The sequence below is a fragment of the Cetorhinus maximus genome, chromosome 20, assembly GCF_964194155.1.
Source record: "Cetorhinus maximus chromosome 20, sCetMax3.hap1.1, whole genome shotgun sequence".
Taxonomy (NCBI): domain Eukaryota; kingdom Metazoa; phylum Chordata; class Chondrichthyes; order Lamniformes; family Cetorhinidae; genus Cetorhinus; species Cetorhinus maximus.
Genome location: NC_135898.1, coordinates 57,399,175 through 57,421,110, shown reverse-complemented (window position 1 = coordinate 57,421,110; position 21,936 = coordinate 57,399,175). Strand labels below are relative to the sequence as shown.

Sequence of the window (21,936 nt, the reverse complement as noted above, 5' to 3'; positions counted from 1 at the left end):
CCATTAAAGAGGAAGTTGTATTGGTGATAGAAAAATTAATTCATTATTCACATTGGAACAGCAGAGGCATCTGGTCAACAATGCTCTCTTTGCCATTGAAAGTTGGAGGTATGACTTCGGAATGTAGCCAACATTGCAGCCAACATGGCTGGAGGTCATACTCAGTCAATTCACAGGTACAAGCTGTACTAAGGGTTTTCGGCAGCCAAATCCACACAGTAATTCTTTCTTCTCCTACCTGGTTGCAAATGAAGAGGTTTCTTGATATCAAGAGCAAGGTGAAGATGGGTTTGCTCCTTGCTTTGGAAGCATTTCTTTTGGGCCCCATCAACTGTGGCCCAAGCCTAATTACCGCACCCTCTGGGAGGCACTGTTTCAAGCATTATCAGCAGTGAATTCTGTAGTCCCAACAATTTAGGAACCATAACTTATAAACAGCATGAATCTTAAACTATACTAATCCTTCTAAAACTGGATTATGCTCCTAGGATAATCGGGTCTTTTTAGGGTATAAAAACACAATAATAACATTCTAGGTGTCTCCCAGAATGAAAGGTGAATCTCCTGGACGCTTCCACTAGAAACCCAGGAAAGAAGTAGAACATCCCCGCTACTGTGACCCAGCAACCAATGATGGGTGGCCCTTTAAATTTTCTATCTGAGTCATTTTAACCTACGACAATTTCTTGTTAAAGTTTGAAGATGTATGGACTAGTTCACTAAATGGTTGATGCTTTGAGTCACCAGTATTTAGTTATTACAGATTATAATTTTAATAGAGGATAATAATAGGAACGTCCACATGGCCAATCAACACAGAAGAACTATCTCTTGCTTAATCATTGCCTGACAGGGCCCATCTCATGTTGACTTGAATACTATTGGAGGAAGAGAGAGGATTGATAAAGTAATTTCTGTCATTAGGGATGACTTCCACCTTTCCTTTACCTTTACATGGTCCATCTCTGACTCTTCCCTTTCCTCAACTTCTTTTCTCTGCTTCTGGATGTGGCTCTCCACTGATACCTAGTTCAAGACCACTGACTTTCACAGATACCTTGATTATACCTCTTCCTACGTTGCTTCCTGTATGGACTCCATTCCTTTATTTTAGTTTCTCTATTTCTGATACACCCTCTCAGATAATGTCAACTTCCACATTAAAGCTTCTGAAATATCCTTCTTTTCCTTAACCAGGTCTGTCTAATTTCCCACAGGCTTTTCCTCACCCCTTCTCCCCCTCCCCCAGAATTACGATAAGATCCCCCTTGTCCTCAACTTCTATCCCACAAAGCGTCTGAATTTGGTGGATTACCCTCCATCATTGCTGCCCTTGGCGCCTTACTATGCAAGTGTAACACCTGTCCTAGCTTCACCTTCTCCTTTGCCACTGCACAAGGCCCCAAACACTTCTTCCAAGTAAAACAATGATTTATTTGTACTTCTTCCAATCCAATGTACTGTATTTGCTGCTCACAATGCAGGAAGCCAAACACAGGTTGGCTGTTTTGCTGAAGACCTCTGTTCTGTCACAAGAAGGGCCCTGAGCTTACACTCATTTGCCACTTCAGTCCTTTGTTCCACCCTCTGTTCTTGGCCTCCTACACTGAACATAATAACATAAGAAATAGGAGTAGGAGTAGACCATATAACCTGTCGAGCCTTCTTCACGATTCAAGACGATCATGGCTGATCTTCGGCTTCTACTTCACTTTTCTGAAGACGAGTTACTGTGAGTGGAAAAGGTGTGAGCTTGGCCTTAGGATTCTCCTTTGACAGCTGGATTTACTAGATTTTCCATCTTTGCTATTCTGCTGTCACCATTCACAAATCCTTTTGACACTTATTTTGTTTCTCTGATTTCCATAATTATCAACTCTTTTTGCTTTGCACCATCATCAGTTCTATTTAACCATCTCCTGTTCTGCACCTAATCACACAGCCAACTCCTCTTTAATTAAAAATGAGAACATGCTGGAAACACTGAGCAGATCAGGCAACATCCGTGGAGGGAGATACAGGGTTCAGGCCGAATGAACCAGAACTGGACCTGATGAATCAGAACTGATGAAAAGTTGCCAACCTGACGGATTAACTCTTGTTCCTCCCTCCACAGGTACTGCCTGAGTGCTTGGCCATTTTCTGTTCTTATTTTAGTCTTCCAGCATCTGTAGAATTTTGCATTTTTGTTGTTTAATCTCAAGGAACACATCTGGGAGCTGTAGTTGTTTAAAAAAAAATTCAGAGTTAAAAAAAACTACAGCTCACAGAGAGCTGGGTTCCTGCACAACAACTTTGGAGGAATGAAAGAAAATATATCAATTTAATGATGACCAAACAGTGGCTTGGATGGGATAAGAGATGTGGAGGGGAGGTGATTCTTGGGGGGAGGGGAGGTGATTCTTTGGGGGGGGGGGGAACAGAAAAAGAGATGGAATTGAGGCAGTTTTTGGTTTCCTGCTTTCTTTCAGAAGCAGAAGCTGTTACCACAGTTTTAAGGTCAAGTTCCCCCAAGCAGTCCAATGTTTTTGGTGATCAGAAATGAAAAAAAAAGTTTGGAATTCTTTATAAAGTGTCAGCAAAGTTGGGGGGGGGGGGAGAGAGCGAGCGAGCGAGAGGGGTTGCGCATGCGCATATGTCTGGGCTGACTCACCGGCACCGCCATTTGCAGCTTCGGGCGCGGAGAGAGCGGAGGAAGCGGCTCCCGACATGGAGGACGATTCGTACCCGCGCACCCTGTGAGTCAAATCAAACAGCAGCGAGAGAGATAAAAAAAACAACACACACACGCAAATTAATTAAAACCTACCTTATTTCTTTTTTTTGTGTGTGCGTGTTCGAAACAAAAACGGGAGGGTTTTTTTTTGTTTTTGTGTTGACGGCTGGAGGAGGCGTCGGGTTTACCTTCCTCCTGAAGGCCTGGCGCCAGGAGCGGGATTCATGCCGGAGCCCCGGGTCCGAGCTCTGGAGAGGGGAAATGGAGCGGGCTGAGGCTGGCGACTCCGGCCCCGGGCATCGCAGCCAGGATACCCCAACCACCCACCGGTCCATTTTCTGTTGGTAACGAGCGGCCTCGCCGAGTAAATGGATCCCGGCAGCTGCCTCTCACCCGGGGCCCAATCTTGTCTCCTGGGGGGGGGGGGGGGGGGAGAGAGAGAGAGAGAGGGTTTGGGTGGGGGGGGGAAATAAACTTCTTTCAGAAAAAAGGTGCAACACTTTTTTTTTATGAAGGGAGGCGAGGGGAGCAGACGTTCTGGTTTCCAAAAACGTTTGCTCCTCTTGACGAAGTTAAATTTTATTTTTGCCATATTCACTTTGGTCTATTTTTGGGGTTTATGTCGAAATGTGCAGACATCCATGTAACTTGGTCAACAAGTGTGATTATTTATTCTACCTTTTCCCGTCTCTGTAAAGATCGTTTGTTCCAAAACTGTTTATTAGCTTTGCAGCTTTATTGGTACATGTGGTCTAGTTATCTACAACATCGTGTTAAAGATCAGGGAAGATTGCCATATTGAATCGGAGTTAGGACTGAAGATGAATAATTGTTCTCGCACGAATCTTATGATTTTCGTGTTGGAAAGAACTTGTGAATATATTAATTTCAGTACCTGTATAAAACTTTGGAGGATACATTTAGTTTTGATCATAATTCAAACTGGTGTATTTTTTAAAAAAAAGTGATTATTTGATCAAACTTGCCAGAAAATGCTTGTTGATTTAAAAAATAATAATTTTGAACAATTGAAATGTCAGGTACCTCCCTCCCTAATAAACAAGCAGCTTGTTTTTGTGTGCATGCATTTGCCTTATGGCACATGTATCTTTTATTAGTGCTGCCATGTGAATGTTTCATCATGGTTTGCTATTTCATATTTTTCCAGGGGACATTCCCAGCTTGTCCCTCCCAAGTTAGGCAACTCCAGGAAAACTCAGTTGTTGGAAAAAGTATTGTTTTACATCATTTCATTAGACTGTTGCCTGTGCACAGGGAGATGACAGTTTCATGTAATCTGAATCCTACAAGTGTTTATGTTCTACCACTTGTTCGAGAAAAAGTCAACCAAATAAAATCGACTGAAGTGCCTGCACCACATGATCTTTTAATTAGGAACGATCACAACATAACTAATCAATTACCAGTTAAATCACTTAAAGATACAGAAATAATCTAAAATGATAATTTGCAAACAATAGTGACTGACATTGAAATGTCTACTTGTTTTTCAGCTACGTAGGTAACCTCTCTAGAGATGTGACTGAAGCCCTTATACTTCAACTTTTTAGTCAGATTGGCCCGTGCAAAAGTTGCAAAATGATTACCGAGGTAAGAATGCAACATGATTACACTCCCAAGAGTAACATAACCTCACTATGTCACTGATTATTCTGAATTCTTTTCTGCTGTAAAAGCGTGTTTCGTACCTGCAATAGTTAAAAGGTTTTTGCTGCACTTATTAGAGGCCCAAAGTACATTTGTTACAAATGGGAACAATTTCTGCGTTGATTTTGTTTTGTGCAAAGTGAGATGATCTCAATGTTAATATAGTTTTTCTCCTTTTGAATGGCTTCAAGAAGAATACTGGTTCTTGAAAAACTCACAGCTATGACTATTCACTGTTTTGAACTTATGCACCACTAGAAGCACCAGTTATGATGTATTTAAAGTGAATTATTCTGGGAGGAGTAGAACTTTTAAACTGATTCTTTGTGGAAATAATTACAGTTTACATAACTGGTTTCTAAGAGTAAGTTTCACATTCAATTGCATAATTTAAAATAAATAGGGACATTTTGTAGGGAATACTGTAAATGCTCTGTGGGGAAGAAAGGGTGGGGTGAAAGCCTGATGCTGTGCAATAATTTTATTGGTGACCGCAAGAAATAATCTTTCTGGGCCACATAACAAATCCCAATTTTTCTGGAGGGCTGCACACTGACCACAGATAAGATTCGCATGCTGTGCAACTCTGACATGGCTTTGCCACAACAGCCAAGGGACAGCTTTTCTCCCTCCACTCCCTCCACATACATGCCTTTTGCTAATTTGGCTGTTCATGAGAGCAGCACAGTTTAGGTCAGCATCTTGACAGCATGGCAGCTTACGCGTTCCCAATTCCTTTGGTGCTCCAATCATCTCCATCATTACACTTTCTACAATGCTATCATCTGTTAAATTAGATTCTACCTCCCAACAGTTGGTATTCATGTTAGTGTGCTAATGGGCAATAAATTGCCACTTTGGTCCAGAAGCATATTGGTTTCCCATTGCTAAATGACTTAGAAGGTTGTCAACTAATGTGTTAACAAAAATATTCCATTGGTTACCTAAATACCAGCTTGGATACATTAGTCTAACAAATTGGGTGCTATTGCCTGGTAAATTGCAGGAAAATAAATTTTTGTTAATTAGTTATTCAAAACATCAGCTGACTGAATTTGACCAAATACAGAATAAGTTGGTCATGGATAAACTGAAGATGGCTATGCAGATAAAAATTTGGTTAACCTTCATTTTAACCAAAAAGCAATGAAGAACCCATTTACATCTCATGCGTATCTTTGCCATTGGGGTGAATACATTGCTCTGACTTTATTAATGAAGATCAGTAGGTGTGTAATCTACAAGTTCAAAAGTAGTGATCTGGTGTTAAATACGCAGAAGTGTTTTTAAAAAATTGTTCTGATATGAGTGCCTCATTCATACAAAATATTGCCTAGCATCCGCGTGAAAAAGAATTGATTTTGGGCAGAACCCTTATCAGTAGCTTTTTGGCATCTTAAAGTTTCTCTCTTAGCCTGCTGAACACAGATCAATGTTGTATATTTTGAGTTGGGCAATAGTAGCCTATAGTAATGATTAGTAGTCCTGCTTGAATCCATGCAATGACCTCACTCGATCAATCTGTTTGAAACATTTGACAATACATTTATTTTTGGGTTTGTATCAGTTCGTCCAAAATTTTAAAAAAGTACTTAAATGTGTGTAACTAAAAGAATTTAGCATGGACAGGGCTATTGCAGCCTTGCATCCTAACCTTGAAATGAGAATTGTATTGGGCAGAGAAAGCAGCATAAGCAGAGTGCAGAAGGTGGGAATTTGGTGCAGAAGGGGAAGGCTGTGCTGCTTTTTTTGCCTCCAGTAGTTGTGATTCCTTTGAGCTTGAGGGAATAAGTATTAACTGGTGGGGCAGAGCAGGTTGTGTGCCTGGACTGCATTTTCTGGGAGTTTGTGGGCTGCACGACTATCCTAACTGAACACCCCTGCAATCTATGTCTCTGCTTTGAATCTTGCCACTCAGTCAGAGCTGGAGTGAGAGTCGGTGACACAGAGGGAGGGGATGCAGTATGTGTACAGTTTGCTCCAGTCTTTGGTCACACTTTTGAGAAGTGCAGGTTCAGAATGGGATTGGTGTGACCAATAGTGTGCAGAATAAGGGGAACCCAAGTAAGATGGAGAATGAGGATCTGCATAAACTGATTCTAATCAAAAGGTATAATGTACTTACTAACTGTAAGGATAAGAATAAAGACTGTTGGAAGGACAGCCCATGGCACCTAGGAACAGAGGCTGTCCAAAAGGGGAAGAGGTGGAGAAATGTGTGGTAACTGCAGGGGATTCAATAATTAGGGAGACAGTTGGCATCCTTTGGAAGCAGGATCAGGAGTCCCACGTGGTATGTTGCCTAGCTTGGGCCAGACTGACAACATCTTGAACTGGCTTGAAAGGATATTGGAGGCAAAGGAGCAGTTAAGATCTGTTCAGACCAACAATGTAGGGAAGAGTAGGTTAGTAGTCCTGTTTGGAGACTACCAAGAGCTAGGGACTAAATTAAAGAATAGGACCTCAAATGATATGACATCTGGATTATTTCCTGAGCCATATGCAAATTGGGGTATTGATGAGCAGACGAGAGAGGTGACCTAACAGTAGGATTGTGTGGGGAAGAGGGTTTTCATTTTATGGGATGATGGAACTGTACCATTTGGATGGGTTCCACCTGGGCTGGGACCAGGGTCCTAACAGGATAAATAGGGCAGCCATAAGGACTTAAAATGAGCAAAGGGCTGGGCAGTGGGAGGTAAGCTCATGTGGAAAAGGTAGTATTGATATTTCTTCAAAAACAAAGGGAAGAGAGTAGAGGAACGGTTTAAAAATTATGCTTCAGACAATACAGGTAATAAACTAAAAGGTGTAAAAGTGATTGAATCAGGAGAGAGAAATAAACATGATTAAGATAGAAGAGCACAAGGACAGATTAGGATGTGTGGACCAAATAAGCATCCTTATCCTTTTTTTGTATAAAGAACAAATCGAGTGAAATGTAGATGTAAATTCAACCAGGAGGGTGTGACATGGGTGCTATTACTATCATGCTGCAAGATGGTCATGACTGGGAACTAAACATGCCATGTTATAAGTTCTGCAGAAAAGATTGGGAAAATGGTAGAGTAAATGGCGTAGCCTTAATCATGAAAGATGAAATCACTTCATTGATGTGAGAATATAATGAGAGGGAATTGTATAGTGGCGACTTTATGGGTAGAATTAAGAAATAGAAAAGGTTTGAAGATTTATGGGAGTTGTATATAGGCGCCCTGGTAGCAACTGTGGCATAATAAATGCTTTAATACAGAGATTAAACATGCATAGTAAAGACAAAGTCATTTTAATGGGAGATTTTAACTGGCATCTTGATTGCGGCAAGCAGACTAGCATGTGTCAGAAAGGTGGAGAGTTTCATTAGGGTGCCTGGAATACATTGCTGCAGTAGTATATCCCAGAAACAACAAGGGGGCATGCCATTTTAGATTCAGAAATGCGTAATGAACCAGATTTAGCTAACACCCTATTGGTGGTGATTTTGACTTCTCCCATTTTACTTCAGGTTGGTACAATGCTGGTTGGTCACCTTTCTCCATCTGTCAGTCACCCATTCCTCTTCCAACCCTGTTGCATTTTAAGTGTCTCGCCACTGCATCTTTCTACCTGGTCTTGGGCCTCCTTCTCTCTTCCAGCAGTCCGATCTCCATCACTTGCCTTGCCACATTCCCCCTCTCCCTAACGGAAGACCATTCCAATCTCTTCTCGGCTACTTTCTTCAATGCTCCTCCGATCTTCAATGCTACTCCGATCTTCACTCACTCACTGATGTATTAGTTTCTGATCTTGCCCTTTCTCGTCACTTCACACATTCATCTCAGCATCCACATCTCAGTATCCAGTTGTTCTTGTCTGCCCAAGTTTCTGCACTATAAATAAGACTGGTTTCACTATTGCCTTGTTGATTCTTCCTTTCAGTTTGAGCTACTTTTCTATCTTCACAACGCTGCACTACTTCCAATTACTCAAACCGGAGCTAATCCATTGCTTAATTTCCATTTCCATACTTCATTTTCTGCCATCATTGACCCAGGTACTTGAAACTACTCTAAGTCTTCTCCCATAATCTTTACAACCTTAATTCGGATCCTCTTGCCTAGGCATGGTCTACTGATCATACTCCAGTCATCCAGGGCTTTTCTCTAGTTCTCCAGATACTCGGCTATGTTCTCATCATTCCCACTACATAGCTCAATGTCATCTGCAAACATCGTTGACCATGGCACTTCCTGTATCAATTGTTAACATCTTAATAGTGTGGGAATGTTAATCTAATAGAGATCATGACCTGATTGAATTCCACGTCATGTTTGAAAGGGAGAAATACAAAATACCGATTCTAGATTTAGGTAAGGCTAACTTGAATGTGATGCAGAGACTGTCCACAGGAAACTGGGGAAATCTGTTAATAGGTTAAACCCATTAACAAATCAGTGAAAGTTGCTTAAAAAAAACTTATGATACTGAATACCCCTAAAAGCTAAGAGGTTCTGCTTGTCAAAAACCGAACCATGTGTGACTAAAAGGGTGAGACAACATAAAGCTGAAAGTATGCAAAAAAGAAGCACAAATCCTGGCAAGGCTGGAAAGAACAGCAAAGGGGGAGAAAACAATAAGCTACAAAGAGCACTAAAAAAAGCTTGTAAGCAATCAACACAATTTTTTTCAGAAAAGAGGGTGGTCAGGAGCAATGTAGGTCTCTTGGAAAACCTGGTAACAGTGATGTTATCAATAAAAACAAGGAAATGGTAGACATGGTGACTAATTACTTGGCATCAGTATTTATAGTGGAGGAAGAGGCTTGCATGTCTGATATCTCAAAAAAGTAATACTGAATCAGGGACTCCCCAAAATTAACGTAAGCAAAATAACAACAGCAGCGAAAATAATGGCATTACAGAGTAACAAATTCCCAGAACCAAGGTTTTAAAAGAAGTAGGTGAGAATATTACAGATGTTTTAACTATAATCTGTCAAAGTTCTCTTAATGCAGAAACTATTCCATTTAAATTGAGAAATTGTGTTTGTCGTTCTGTCACTTATGAAAGGGAGAGTGGGAAACCAGGGAATTATAGACCAGTCAACAGAGCACCTGTTGTCAAGAAGTTACTGGAGTCTGCAAATTAAGAATAGCGACTGAACACCTTAAACATTAAATTGATCAGTGAGATCTAGCAGGGATTTGTAAGGGGCCATGCCTGACAAAGATGGAACTTTTTTGGAGAGGTGACTAACCTCTAGATGGGAATACCTGTGGCTATTTATAAGGACTTTCAGAAGGTATTTCATTTAAAAATTCCTCCCATCACCACCACCGCCACCGGAAAAGTCTGCTAACTAAAGTTGAAACTCTTGGAATTAAAGACAAACTATTGACCTGATTATGAAACTGGCTGAGTGGCAGGAGACAGTGTTTATATAATGAACAGGTACTCTAATTGGCTGGATGTGATGCAGTGTCTCTCAAGGTTCTGTGTTGGGGCCTCAAATATTCATATTAATGATTTAAATGATGGGGTAGAAAGCCACAAAACCAAATTTGCTGATAAGATGAAAGTAAACGTCATTGCAGGAAATGTGGATACAAATGTGAATTTACGAAGAGGTGTTGATCAAAAGTGGGCAAAATGGTGACAAATGGATTGCAATGCAACTAAATGTTCAGTCATCCACTTGGGGCCTTGAAGGATAGAACAGGGTACTTTATAAATGGTAGCAGTCCAAAGAGACTTGAGGATCCAGGTATGTGGATCATTAAAATGTCACACAGGTAAAGAAAATACTTAGGGCTAATGGAATGCTGGCCTTTATCTAGAGGAATGAAATACAGAAGGTAGAAGTTATGCTTCAGTAATAGAAAGCTCTTGTTAGACTATATGTCTGGAGCACTGTGAGCAGTTCTAAGCACCACATCTTAAGATGAAGGGAATGCAGCTAAGGTTTGCCAGAATGATATCTGGACTCCCAAAGGTTAAATTCCAAAATAGAACAGCGGATGGATAAGAGAGGAACTTTTTCTGCTGGTTGGGGAGCCATGGACCGGAGGGTATAGTCTAAATGATAGAACAGACTTTTCAGAGTGAAGTTGGGAAACACTATATAAAAAGATGTTAGCTAAAAGCAAAAAAACTGCAGATGCTGGAAATCCAAAATAAAAATACCTGGAAAAACTCAGCAGGTCTGGCAGCATCTGCGGAGAGGAACACAGTTAACGTTTTGAGTCCGTATGACTCTTCAACAGAACTAAGTAAAAATAGAAAAGAGGTGAAATATAAGCTGGTATAAGGCGGGGGGGAGAGTAGAGCTGGATAGAGGGCCAGTGATAGGTGGAGATTGCCAAAAGATGTCACAGACAAAGGGACAAAGAGGCGTTGAAGGTGGTGATATTACCTAAGGAATGTGCTAATTAAGGGTAGAAAGCAGGACAAGCAAGGTACAGATGGCCCTAGTGGGGGTGGGTGGGGTGAAGGGAAGGGATCGAAATAGGCTAAAAGGTAGAGATAAAACAATGGATGGAAATACATTTAAAAATAATGGAAATATGTGGGAAAAGAAAAAGATGTTAGCAGTTTAGAAATATTTTGCAAATGGCAACTGATGCTAGATCAATTGTAAATTTTAAATCTGAATTTGGTAGAGCAGCCCTGATCTCATTGAATGGAAAAGGCAAGAGGGATTAAGTGGCCTACTCCCTGTTCCTAGGTCTTTACAACTTGGACCTTGAAATCTTTAGGGTTCATTGCTTCTCCCAGGAAATTTTCTGGCTGTCTGGGTGGACCAGAATGCATGCATGTTACCCCATGCACCTGTCTAGTTACATATAACACTCATTATTCTCCTGCACACTTTGTACAATGAGAGACATTCTCTCTCACTTTCTCTACCACACCACTTTCCTTGGGCAAATTCTTCAATAACATTGCTATAACCAAGTAGAAACTAAATGTCACCTGTCTTCTGTAGAATGTAAGTGTTCAGTTTATTGATAGGCTACTTGATGAGTTTGCGTTCTATTTGAAAATAGGGCATCCTTTAAAGGTTCTCCCTGTTTAGCATCACTGTGGTTACTTTGGGTTCAATTCCCATACTGGCTGAGGTCATCCATGAGGCCTTCTCAGCCTTGCCCCTGCTTGAGGTGTGGTGACCCTCAGGTTAAACTCACCACCAGTTGTGTCTTGAACGAGAGAGCAGCCTATGGTCCTCTGGGATTACGGCAACTTTCATTTAATTCAATATGGCTAAGATTATCTTCAAAATTTTGACTTAAGGGTTAAATTAGGTGGTGCAATTTTGCAGTTATTTCATTTTAGCTTAGCTTTCAAAATTGGTACTAATTTCGTGAAATAAAGGGTAAATGCCTTCGTGTAGCACTTGTTATCTCGAGACTTTCCCAAACCTTTTATGGTCAGCGAATTACTTTTGAAGTATTGTCAGTCTTGTTATGCAGGGAAACACTGCAGCCGATTTTTGTAGTGTGATGTCCCAAAAACAATGAGATAAAGTGACAATTGTTTTAGGTTTAGCTGAAGGATAAATGTTGGCCAGCTTGCTGGGGAGAACTTTTCTGCCCTTCCAATAGTGCTGTGGAATCTACCTGAGGGGGCAGACAGGGCGTTGATTTAATGTCCCATCTGAGTGTAGATATCACTAACAGGGCAGGACTCCCTCAGTACAGCACTGGGCTGCCAGCCTAAATTATGCACTCAAGTCTCTGGAGGGGGGATTAATTCAGAACCCACTGACTCCGGATGAGAGTATTCCACTGTACCATGGCTGATATTGGTTCAGGAACTTAAAGATTGTATCACTTTATTACTTTATAATTCATTTATGCATTGTTGCATTAATGCTGCTACTACATTTTCTATATGGTGCTTATTAAGCAGAGTCATTTGTTATCTGAACTGTAAGGAAGCATTGAGACATTCTTTGTATTGTAAAGACAAAGAGGACCTCAGGTTGTGCATTGTGCTAATTATTTCCCGAGTTACGCTGATTTCTGTTGTGTAGTTTGCTTTTAGGAAAATCTTAGATGATAAATTGAGAGGCTTGAGATGTTGGGTCCATTTCCGCAGAAGTGAAGAACATTGAGATTGTATTGAACTTTTTAAGTTTCAATAGGTTTTGATAAGGAAAGAATTTTACTCAGTGGAAATGAATGAACATCAATTTAAAATTCTGAGGAAAAAGTTGGAAATATCTTGGTTGTTAGTGCACAAATTGTCTTATGAGAGGAAGCAGTTAAAGCGTGGACCATTGTATATTTTTGTGAAAAGGTGGATAAATACATGAAATGAAAAAGATTTTGTGCAGGGAGGAGAAAGTAAGTAGTGGGATTAGTTTTGGATTCCCTAGAAAAAGAGCTGTCTTTATAATCATTTTTTGGTGGGGGGGTAATGCTCTGAGGATTGAACTGTTGCCTGCAAAAAGAGGAACAGCAACAAGGGGAAGTTGATATAATTGCCATACCGATTTTATGATTCTGTATATTCCTTTGTCAGCATTTAATTTTAGATGCTATTAAGCAACAGTAGATTAATATTGTACCCTTTATGAAGAACACACAATTATCTGAGCCATATTGTCCAGGCTGTTACACAGAATAAAATGCACCAGATGAAACCTATAATTAGAGTAAATGATTTGCCATGGTAGATTATTTATTTATTACACACATTTGCCCAGGAACAGAAACTTCCGCTGCTTAGGACGCCACAACAGCCTGCCACCAGCTATTGTACAAAGTGTAGATATTTGAGTAATGTTACATTGTGTCAATTAATTTCCCTACCTATAAATTATGCTAAATCTAATACTCTCACTGACATGAGCCTCAAAAGTCCAGAGGAAGTATATTGAGATTTGGAGAGGGTTGCTGTTTCTTGAATATTTCTGTCCTGTCCTGCACCTACCCAAAGTGTAGTTTCATAAAGTATTCTAGATGATTTTTCACGATTTCTTTTGGAGCCATTTATTAATCACTGCATTTGGACTAAATTTTTTTATAAATGAATCTTCAGTATGCAGAAGAGAGCCTATGTGTTTTGCAAGGAATATTATCTAATAAAAATTCTACTGCGACCCTTTTTTTAGTTTATGCAATAGAAAATTGTATTCCGAATGTACATCACGTTTGTAGTTTTTCTTCCATAAAATATAACATAATTTCCGTGCAGATTTTCAGTGTAACTTGACTTTATTTATGTCACTGATTTTTTTTTAAAGATATCATGAAAGTAGCCTTTTAGTTCCACAAATAATGCTATATTACTACACCAATGCTGAAGTGATTTTATTTCAACACAGCATTGTTGCACCAACCATGTGGTCCATTTGTGTTGAGGTCAGAATCAAATTTGCTGCAAGCTTAATTATTGTATGGCTTAAACGTCATTCAGGTGCTCTTTTTGAAAATGATCTAAAGTGTATACACATGTACTTGTGCTTTCAAAATCATAATATATAAGCTTACAAAAAGTGGGTCCAAAACCGAGAATTAGGGCTGAGTCTTCAAATGTTGTAGATACAGTTATACTTCCACCCTATTTGCTGAGCACTTGATGTTAACGATTGGGAGTTTGATTATTTTGGAGACCCTGGGTTTGTACATGCATTTTCAACCTGGGAGTATGCTGATTTACAGTTCCCAACTGAACACCAAATCAAGGGCACACTTGGTGCTATGATGGGTAATGTATTTTATCACATTGTTCATTTTAGCCCTCTGAAGATTACAGTAACATTTTGAATCAGGATACAAGTCGAAAAATAATCAGTGACTTCAAAAATAGCACCTTTGAAGTATTTAATACTTTTCATCTATTTTGTATAATTTTTATGTAAATATATTACAAAGTGGACACATTGTTGCAAGTTCATGTCAGCTCAGGGTTAATCATCAAGTTATCTTAATGATCTAGTAGAATTGCTTCCTATTCAAGTTTGTGAGCAAATGCTATTTACATAATGACATTTAATGAACTCTAGCTGCTTCATCTGCCTGTTTTCTATTTACCATTTACCTGTAAATCAAATTTTACTTTTTAAAAACACAACTGATGCTCATATGGCAGTAGTCATACATACCTTCCCAGATAAAAATAACCCCCTTCACTGGAGACATACTTTCAGCTCCATTCCTGATTACAGATTGCAGACGGGGAAAGATCAGTGTCACAGCAATTGCAGCAGATCTCTGCAAAAGTTAAACCCTCACAATATTTGCTATTCTTTGCCGCACAAAACATTGGCCGTGGAAGTTAGCCAACAGGTTAGCACTTTTTACTAATGATTTTAGGGTTCAACTAGTAAAAATACTGTTTTCTTAAATATATTTAAAAGTCAGGGGAAGCCCTGTATTACATTAAAAATGTTCAGAAATATTAAATGTTCAGTAACTTCCTTTTAAATTGTTTGTGTTTGTGGACAGATTGGCTATAAAAGTAAAAGGCTATAATGTAGATCTGTAAGTATTTCATTTGGTTTCTTTGTACTAAGTTTTCATGAATTTTTCTTCTCAGCAAACCGCAGGCAGAAGGGTGAACTCTTCTGTTGGATTTTCTGTTTTGCAGCATTCAAGCAATGATCCGTATTGCTTTGTGGAATTCTATGAGCATAGGGATGCAGCAGCTGCATTGGCTGCAATGAATGGCCGTAAAATAATGGGTAAGGTAAGCTATCGTATCTGAAGGGTAAGTGAGGAGAGCATTTAGCTGGAAAAGTTAAGATGTATTACTTTGAATAGTGCTTGTGTCTGATTCCTCAGTTAGGTAGACAAGTAAAATTCATTGGCTTCCTCTTACAGGTATTAGAGGTTCAATATGAAACTTTACAAAGAATATCTAGTAAAATTTTAACCACTGCTTTAGCCCCCTCAGAAAATGAAATGTTCTCTACATAATGCACCATTTGATAAATCAAACCTTCTTCAGTTGGTTGAAGAATAACCAATAGATCTTAATGGTTCCTGGCTGTCTGTAAAATGTGGACTGTAAAGTACAAAATTTTATAATAAATTGAGTAACTAAAATGCTAAAGAGCTCCTTCGAGAATATTAAAAAGGACCTCTAAGAATAATGGTCTTAATTGTAGAGCTGTTTTTCTTGAATTATTCTAAAACCTAGCTGTTGATTTGTCAACCATTTGTAATATGCTTGTTTGTGTAGTCTGTGGGTTGACTACATGGTGCTTTATTTAGTTTGGGGAGTGTTGTTAATACAACTAAAGGAATCCCCGTTTATGTGGATGATCTAGGCATAGGGGAAAAAATTATGAAAAATTCTAACCAAAACATATTGAACTATTGGCCCCACATATCAGGCCATAAAGAGTGCACACTTAAGTTCTGGGATATATTTTGAGTGGAATACAATACAAGCAGCAAGCTAATGTTAAATATTTATAGAATCTTGGTTAGACACACATCGAATACAATTCTCCATACTGCAAAAATGATATGGAAGCATTTGAAAATGTTGTTAGACGAAGCAACTATTAGCGAAGATTGAGCAGGCTTGGGCTCTTTCCTCTTGAAAAGAGGAAGCCAAAAGGCAATATTGTAAAGGTCTTCAAAGTAATGAAAAGAATAATTAAGGATGAATATGGAGAAACATTTTCCAATTGAGTCCACAACAAGGAGCCATTAATATATTGTACCCATTATCAGATCAATTTAAAAAAAAATCCTAATTCTTTTAGATTGCTTTGTGTGGAACTTGCTACCACAGAATGGTTGAATTAGAAAGCATTCATACATGAGGGAAAAGTGAAGAGCAGGATGTGGGGGCAGCGCGGGCACAGTTGATGGGGTGGTGGAGTCTTGAATGGAGTTCACATACTGAGATAGTCCTGTTAGGCTGACTGGCCTATCTCTGAATTGTAAATTCTAAAATACAGTAGGTTGCCATAATGCATGTATTTATCTGCAGTTAATATTAATAAAATGTAGATAATGTGAATATAAAAGACCTTTTAACACATGGGAACAAGATTAGGCCATTTAGCATCTCAAGCCCATGGCATTCAATGAGTTATGGCGGATGTGTGATCTAACTCTGCAAACCTGCTTTTCTTCCACCTATCCCTTATTACCTTTTGGATAACAATATCAAATTCGAATTTAAAATTGATCTAGCATCAGTGGCCATTGATCGAAGTGTGTTCTAAACTTGTAGCACCCTTTGCATGTAGAAGTGCTTCCTAATTTCATTCCTGAAAAGTCTGGCTCTTAATTTTTAGATGACATTTTCTTATCCCAGATTTCCCTTTGATTGAAGTGTGTTCTAAACTTGTAGCACCCTTTGCATGTAGAAGTGCTTCCTAATTTCACTCCTGAACGGTCTGGCTCTTAATTTTTAGACGACGTTCTCTTATCCCAGATTTCCCTGTCTATCAGTATCCCTTATAACTTTTAAACTGTGATCAAATCGCCCCTTAACTGCCTAAATTCCAGGAATACAGCCCTAGCTTGTGTAATCTTTCCTCTTAATGTAACCCTTGGAGACTTTGAATCATCCTGGTAAATTACGCTGCACTCCAGTTCCTTTCCAGTTGTGGAACCCTGAACTGCTCTCATTATTCAAGATGTGGTTTAGCCAGGCTTTGTATAGCTGAAGCATGACTTCTACCCCTTTGTAGAAACCATAGAAAAGTTACAGTGCAGAAAGAGGCCATTCAGCCCTGCGCCGGCCATAAAAAGAGAAAAAAGAAGCTAGCTGCTCATTTTCAATCCCACTTTCTAGCACCTGGTCTGTAGCCTTGCAGGCAACAGCACTTCAGCTGCTTTCTAGGTACCTTTTAAACGAGTTGAGCATTTCAACCTCAACCACCAATTTAAGCAGTGAATTCTAGACGCTCACCACCCTCCTAGTGAAAAGGTTTTTCCTCATGTCCCCTCTAATCCTACTACCAATCACATTAATCATTATGCCCCCCACCTTGTAATTGACCCCTCAGCTAAGGGAAACAGGTCTTTCCTGTCTACCCTATCTAGGCTGCTCATAATTTTGTACTCCCAGTCCTCTTCATATAAAGGCTAGCATTCCATTAATCTTTTTGGTTGTTTTCTATACTGCTGACAGTTTAGTCTGTGTACCTAGACCCCCAAGTCTCTGGTCCTCCACTATTCCTAGCTTTTCAATATTTTGCAAAGCACCCTGTGGTATCCTTAAGGTGTAACGTGGATGGCCTCTCATTTGCCACAGCTTTGCCCAGTCACTTAAAGCTATGAGGTTTTGATAGATTATCTTTTCAGCTGCGCTGCTTACATTGCTGCCTTTTGCTATCATTGGCAAATTTGTATATCCCGCTAAGCCGTTCATAAATATGGTAAATAGTTGAAGTCCCAACACAGAACCCCCGTGGGACACCATTAGTCACATCTCGCGAATTAAATTACCCGCCCATTATCCCTAATCTGTCGTCTCCTGTTCACCAATTTCCTAATCAGCTCAATAACTTGCCTTCAGTTCCATGGGCTTCAGCTAAAAGTCTCTGTGGAACTTTATCTACCTTTTGGAAGTCCATACAGACAACATCAGTAGATATACCCTGTCCACTAGTTATACCACTGCTTCAAAAGAATCAATTGGATTCTTCAGACATGACCTACCCTTCACAAATCCATGCTGGTTCTTTTGTTAATATTTTTGGTTCCATCTTTTATTGTGCCAGAATAAAGCAATATTATATTGCAGTGTATTGTTTAAAAATTTGAAATTCTTGTGTAAGAATAAGCAAATTCTAATTTATTTTTAATGAAGTGCTTCCATTTTAAATTATTTTTTAGGAAGTCAAAGTAAACTGGGCAACAACACCAAGTAGCCAGAAGAAAGATACAACTAGTAAGTGCTCTGTTTTCTTGATTTCTCCTCTTCCCCCCACCCCACCCCGCCAGTGTGTTGAAGCTGGTTTTGATACTTGTCTTTAACTAAATAGCATGTTACACATGTATACAATGTTGTAATGCTCCAGTGTTTTTGCACATTTGAAAGAATGTGTTTTCAACCCATGGCCCTACTGAAGGAAAATTAGGCAGTTGAGTTGCTTTGAAGGATTCTGGTGCGTTATTTTTGCATCCAAGTTTTTACCTTTTAAACTAAGTCTCGACTGAAGAATTATGTAGTAGTGAAATGCCTTGTAGGGGAAGAGAGAAAACACTTTGTAATTCAGTGCAAAAGCTGAGCCTTCCAGTTTTGGAATTGAAGTTGGGTAGATGTTAAACCCAGTAATGTATTGTAAGTCATTTACATGTTTCTTACTTTTAATAGGGCAACAATTTTTTTCATTCTGACTTGGGTCACTTTCTAAATTTTGCATGCTCAATTTCCAAATGAATATTGGGCCAGACTTGTTTGTCCAGATTAAAAGCTAGTTTTTCCTATTTTTAGTTTTTTATGGGGCTAAAGAAAAGGATGATGAAAATGTTACAGACAGCTGTTTCACAAGTTGGATAAGTTGTTGATGTATTTATTACATAACATTTGAATTGATACAAGACTTCCTGTTTCATTATTCCTTTTCTTGGAGTTGTTTGTTTCCTGAAAGCTTGATATTTAGTTACAATTTAAACCTAAATATGGATAATTCAAGATGTATAATGGGAATATGCAAATATTTTATTCTGGAATCCAGCTAGCATGAAATAGAAGTGGGTTGATTTTTTTTTTTACATTCGATAAACACCCAAGTAGATTTTGAGTAAATCAGCCATACAGCATTGCTGTGTTGCATTATTAGAGAGTTTGGTCTATTTCTGTCGCCCATACAGAAAACTAAGCAAAATTTATATAGAATATGAATAATTTCAAGATATTGTACGAATACTTTTTGGAAAGATGTAAATGAATGGCATTATCTGTAGCAAAGGAAAGCTGTTTTTAAATGCCATTTAAATGAAATGAAGCAGACTACAGGACTTGTTTATTGGGCCAACTTTACTTGGCTAACAGGTGTTTTGAGACAAACTTCAATTTCCTTAACTGGAGTAACATTTCAATGTTTACACAGTTGTGATCCACAGCATTCAGCAGCTATTTGCATGATTGTCCAAAAGCTTATGTCTGAATTGCTCGAATGAAAGGCACAATGAAATGTATGAATGTTTTTATTTGTTTTTCAAACTTAAGTTTTTAATGTTTAAATTGAAAAAATGTACTGCATTGGAAGATGCTTTCCATTTCAGGCATTCATGTTAGAATCAGGTATAGACTCAGCAATGTAGATCATTTTCTTCTGGTATTGTGGCTCAAAACCATTTCGAGAACATCAGCAACATTAATATTTCCCATATCCAAACGAACCACCTTGCCGCTCCTGTGAATGAGCGTGCCAGTTTTGTGCAGTGTGTCCATGCATGCCAAGAATTGGTTTGAGACTGTCTAAAATTCATTTTGTATAGGACAGTTAAAATGAGTTGACAGAAGATACTTAAACCCATTAATCTGGGCTAAATTCAAATTCAAACCCAAATCCCAAAGTCAGAGAATGTAGTGCACCCTAGTTTTTATTTTGGACTTTATACTTTCAGAAAACTTGATGAAATTAGTATTGCACTGAAGTTGTGAATATTGTGTGCACAAATGGATCAAGCATTTTATGAAAATACATTTTTAGACATATGTAATTTAGGACATAAAACATGGAATGAAGGAAGGCCATTTGAACAACCAAGTCAGTTCTTTCCACAGACATATTTCCCAAGCAATCTCCTGAGTGTTATGTATAAACACTTGAATCTTAAAGGTAATGCAGCAAGACTCTTCCTAAATCTCCATTAATTAACCTTTGCCTACTGCCCATCACAAATAAAAGCCCTATCCAATTCTAGCAGTGCAAGACCACTTGTCTCCTATGAAGCATCAGACCATTCATGTGTGTACCTATCCTGATAACCTATATTCTTTGTACCATGATACTTATCCCACTTTTTTTGAAGGGATTGAACAGCTTCTTTCACAATATATTTGCTACTGTCGCTGGTTACTTTCTTCCCCCACCCCTGACCAAATAACCATTTTATTTTCCATTTTTCTGTGCATTTCTGTTAATTTAAAACTAATTACAGAAATCTGTGTGCAATACTTTGCTTTTGTTCCATATATCGGATCTACCTTACTTATTTTTTTTTCTCTACGTGAGCATATCATTGGTTAGGAAGCAAATATTGCAAGCAAGATAAAATAGCAAGGTGCTTGAGAGAATTCTACACCCCTGAAGATTCCTTTCAATAGATAACACTTCCTGTTGCAAAATCATCTTTTAATTCCAACTAATTTGGCATGAAATTTACTTAAATGTTTTGTATGTAAAACTTCAACAAATGCCTTCTGAAAATCCAAGCATCGCACCCAGATAGTTATCCTCACGATTAGAGCAGAGTAATGAAGAGTGATGGTTGGTTTTAAATTCTCGCTGACTATTCCTTTGAAGTGTTCCCTTTTTATGCAGTGCGTCACTGTCACACTTTGTTCGTAGGATATTACATAGACTTTGTGTCTCACTGTTTGGCCTCAGAAAATGCAGTTAACATTTTTTTGCTGCCCCAACCCACTACCTGGCATAATACCAAGTCTCAAATACAGACATGTATTAATGAATACATATACAGAGTCAAATCAATATATTTTGTGTGCGTGGTCTAACCTAAATTTACTGGAAATGGTGTGTAGAATTGATACTGAATTTTAACTAATCCATTCATTGCTATTGTCTTTTCAGATCATTTTCATGTGTTTGTTGGTGACTTAAGCCCGGAGATAACTACAGAGGATCTAAAATCTGCATTCGCACCCTTTGGTAGAATTTCGTAAGTATTTCCCAGTTCTTTAAAATTCAAGCTTTGTACATTGAACATATTCTTTTATCAGAGCTCTTTAAAAGAAAAATCAATTCGGCACTGAAACTGATATTCCCAGTTGAGTTCCGTCAAGTGACAGAGTGAAGAGGATGTAACATTTTGCCCAAGGAAAATGTGGCTTTTTTCCAGTTATTTGGTGAAGCCTTTTAACTCAAGTAGCTTATTTAAACTAAGATCCAAAGGAAGGCTTCTAGGACCTGCTGGAGACTAGTCCATAACTTGTAATTCAACAGTTTCACAACTTCTTTGAGCTAAAAGGAGAAAAGGGTTATTTTATCAGGTTAGTTTTGAATTATTGGCCTTGGAAATTAACAGCAAATTTTGGCCACACATTAAAACTTGTTGGGCAATTATATTAAGATAAAGCTCTCTCACTCTCCAAGTGATGTATGCCTCTAAGAAAGATATTTCTTGGATAATTATATTAGCATGTGGCTCAATTTTGCATTTAATTCCCTACTAATATTTGGACAAATAAATAATGCTAGTTTCCTGAATTGATGAAAACAAAATTAGGGGAAAGACTGGCAGCAGTTCACTATTTGTTACTTTTTTTATATTTTCTGGAACAGATTTAGTGCTAATTCATAGAAGTCTGATCGTATTTGGATTAGCATCTTAGGTCAAGATGGCAGTGACCTGGTCTGTGATCCCAGTATTACGCACCACCTGCATTGTATCAGTGAAGTATCTAATA

At 38.7% G+C, this 21,936-nt stretch overlaps 1 protein-coding gene and 1 long non-coding RNA gene across 4 annotated transcripts in view; one reads left to right on the top strand and one right to left on the bottom strand.

Annotated features, from left to right (window-relative positions):
* LOC144694402 (uncharacterized) overlaps positions 1 to 21,936 on the bottom strand; it is a 1,120,079-nt gene that overhangs the window by 35,705 nt on the left and 1,062,438 nt on the right. The window lies entirely within an intron of this gene.
* tial1 (TIA1 cytotoxic granule-associated RNA binding protein-like 1) overlaps positions 2,612 to 21,936 on the top strand; it is a 33,556-nt gene continuing 14,231 nt past the window's right edge. For 2 of the 3 annotated variants that reach the window (XM_078564746.1, XM_078564745.1), the window contains exons 1-5: positions 2,612 to 2,738; positions 4,231 to 4,327; positions 14,905 to 15,054; positions 18,171 to 18,225; positions 21,101 to 21,188. In XM_078564746.1, the coding sequence (XP_078420872.1) occupies positions 2,710 to 2,738; positions 4,231 to 4,327; positions 14,905 to 15,054; positions 18,171 to 18,225; positions 21,101 to 21,188 (419 nt within the window). In that variant the 5' untranslated portion in view covers positions 2,612 to 2,709. Of the gene's footprint in view, positions 2,739 to 4,230; positions 4,328 to 14,538; positions 14,655 to 14,904; positions 15,055 to 18,170; positions 18,226 to 21,100; positions 21,189 to 21,936 lie in introns of those variants that run through there. The other variant, XM_078564747.1, reaches the window with a different exon arrangement.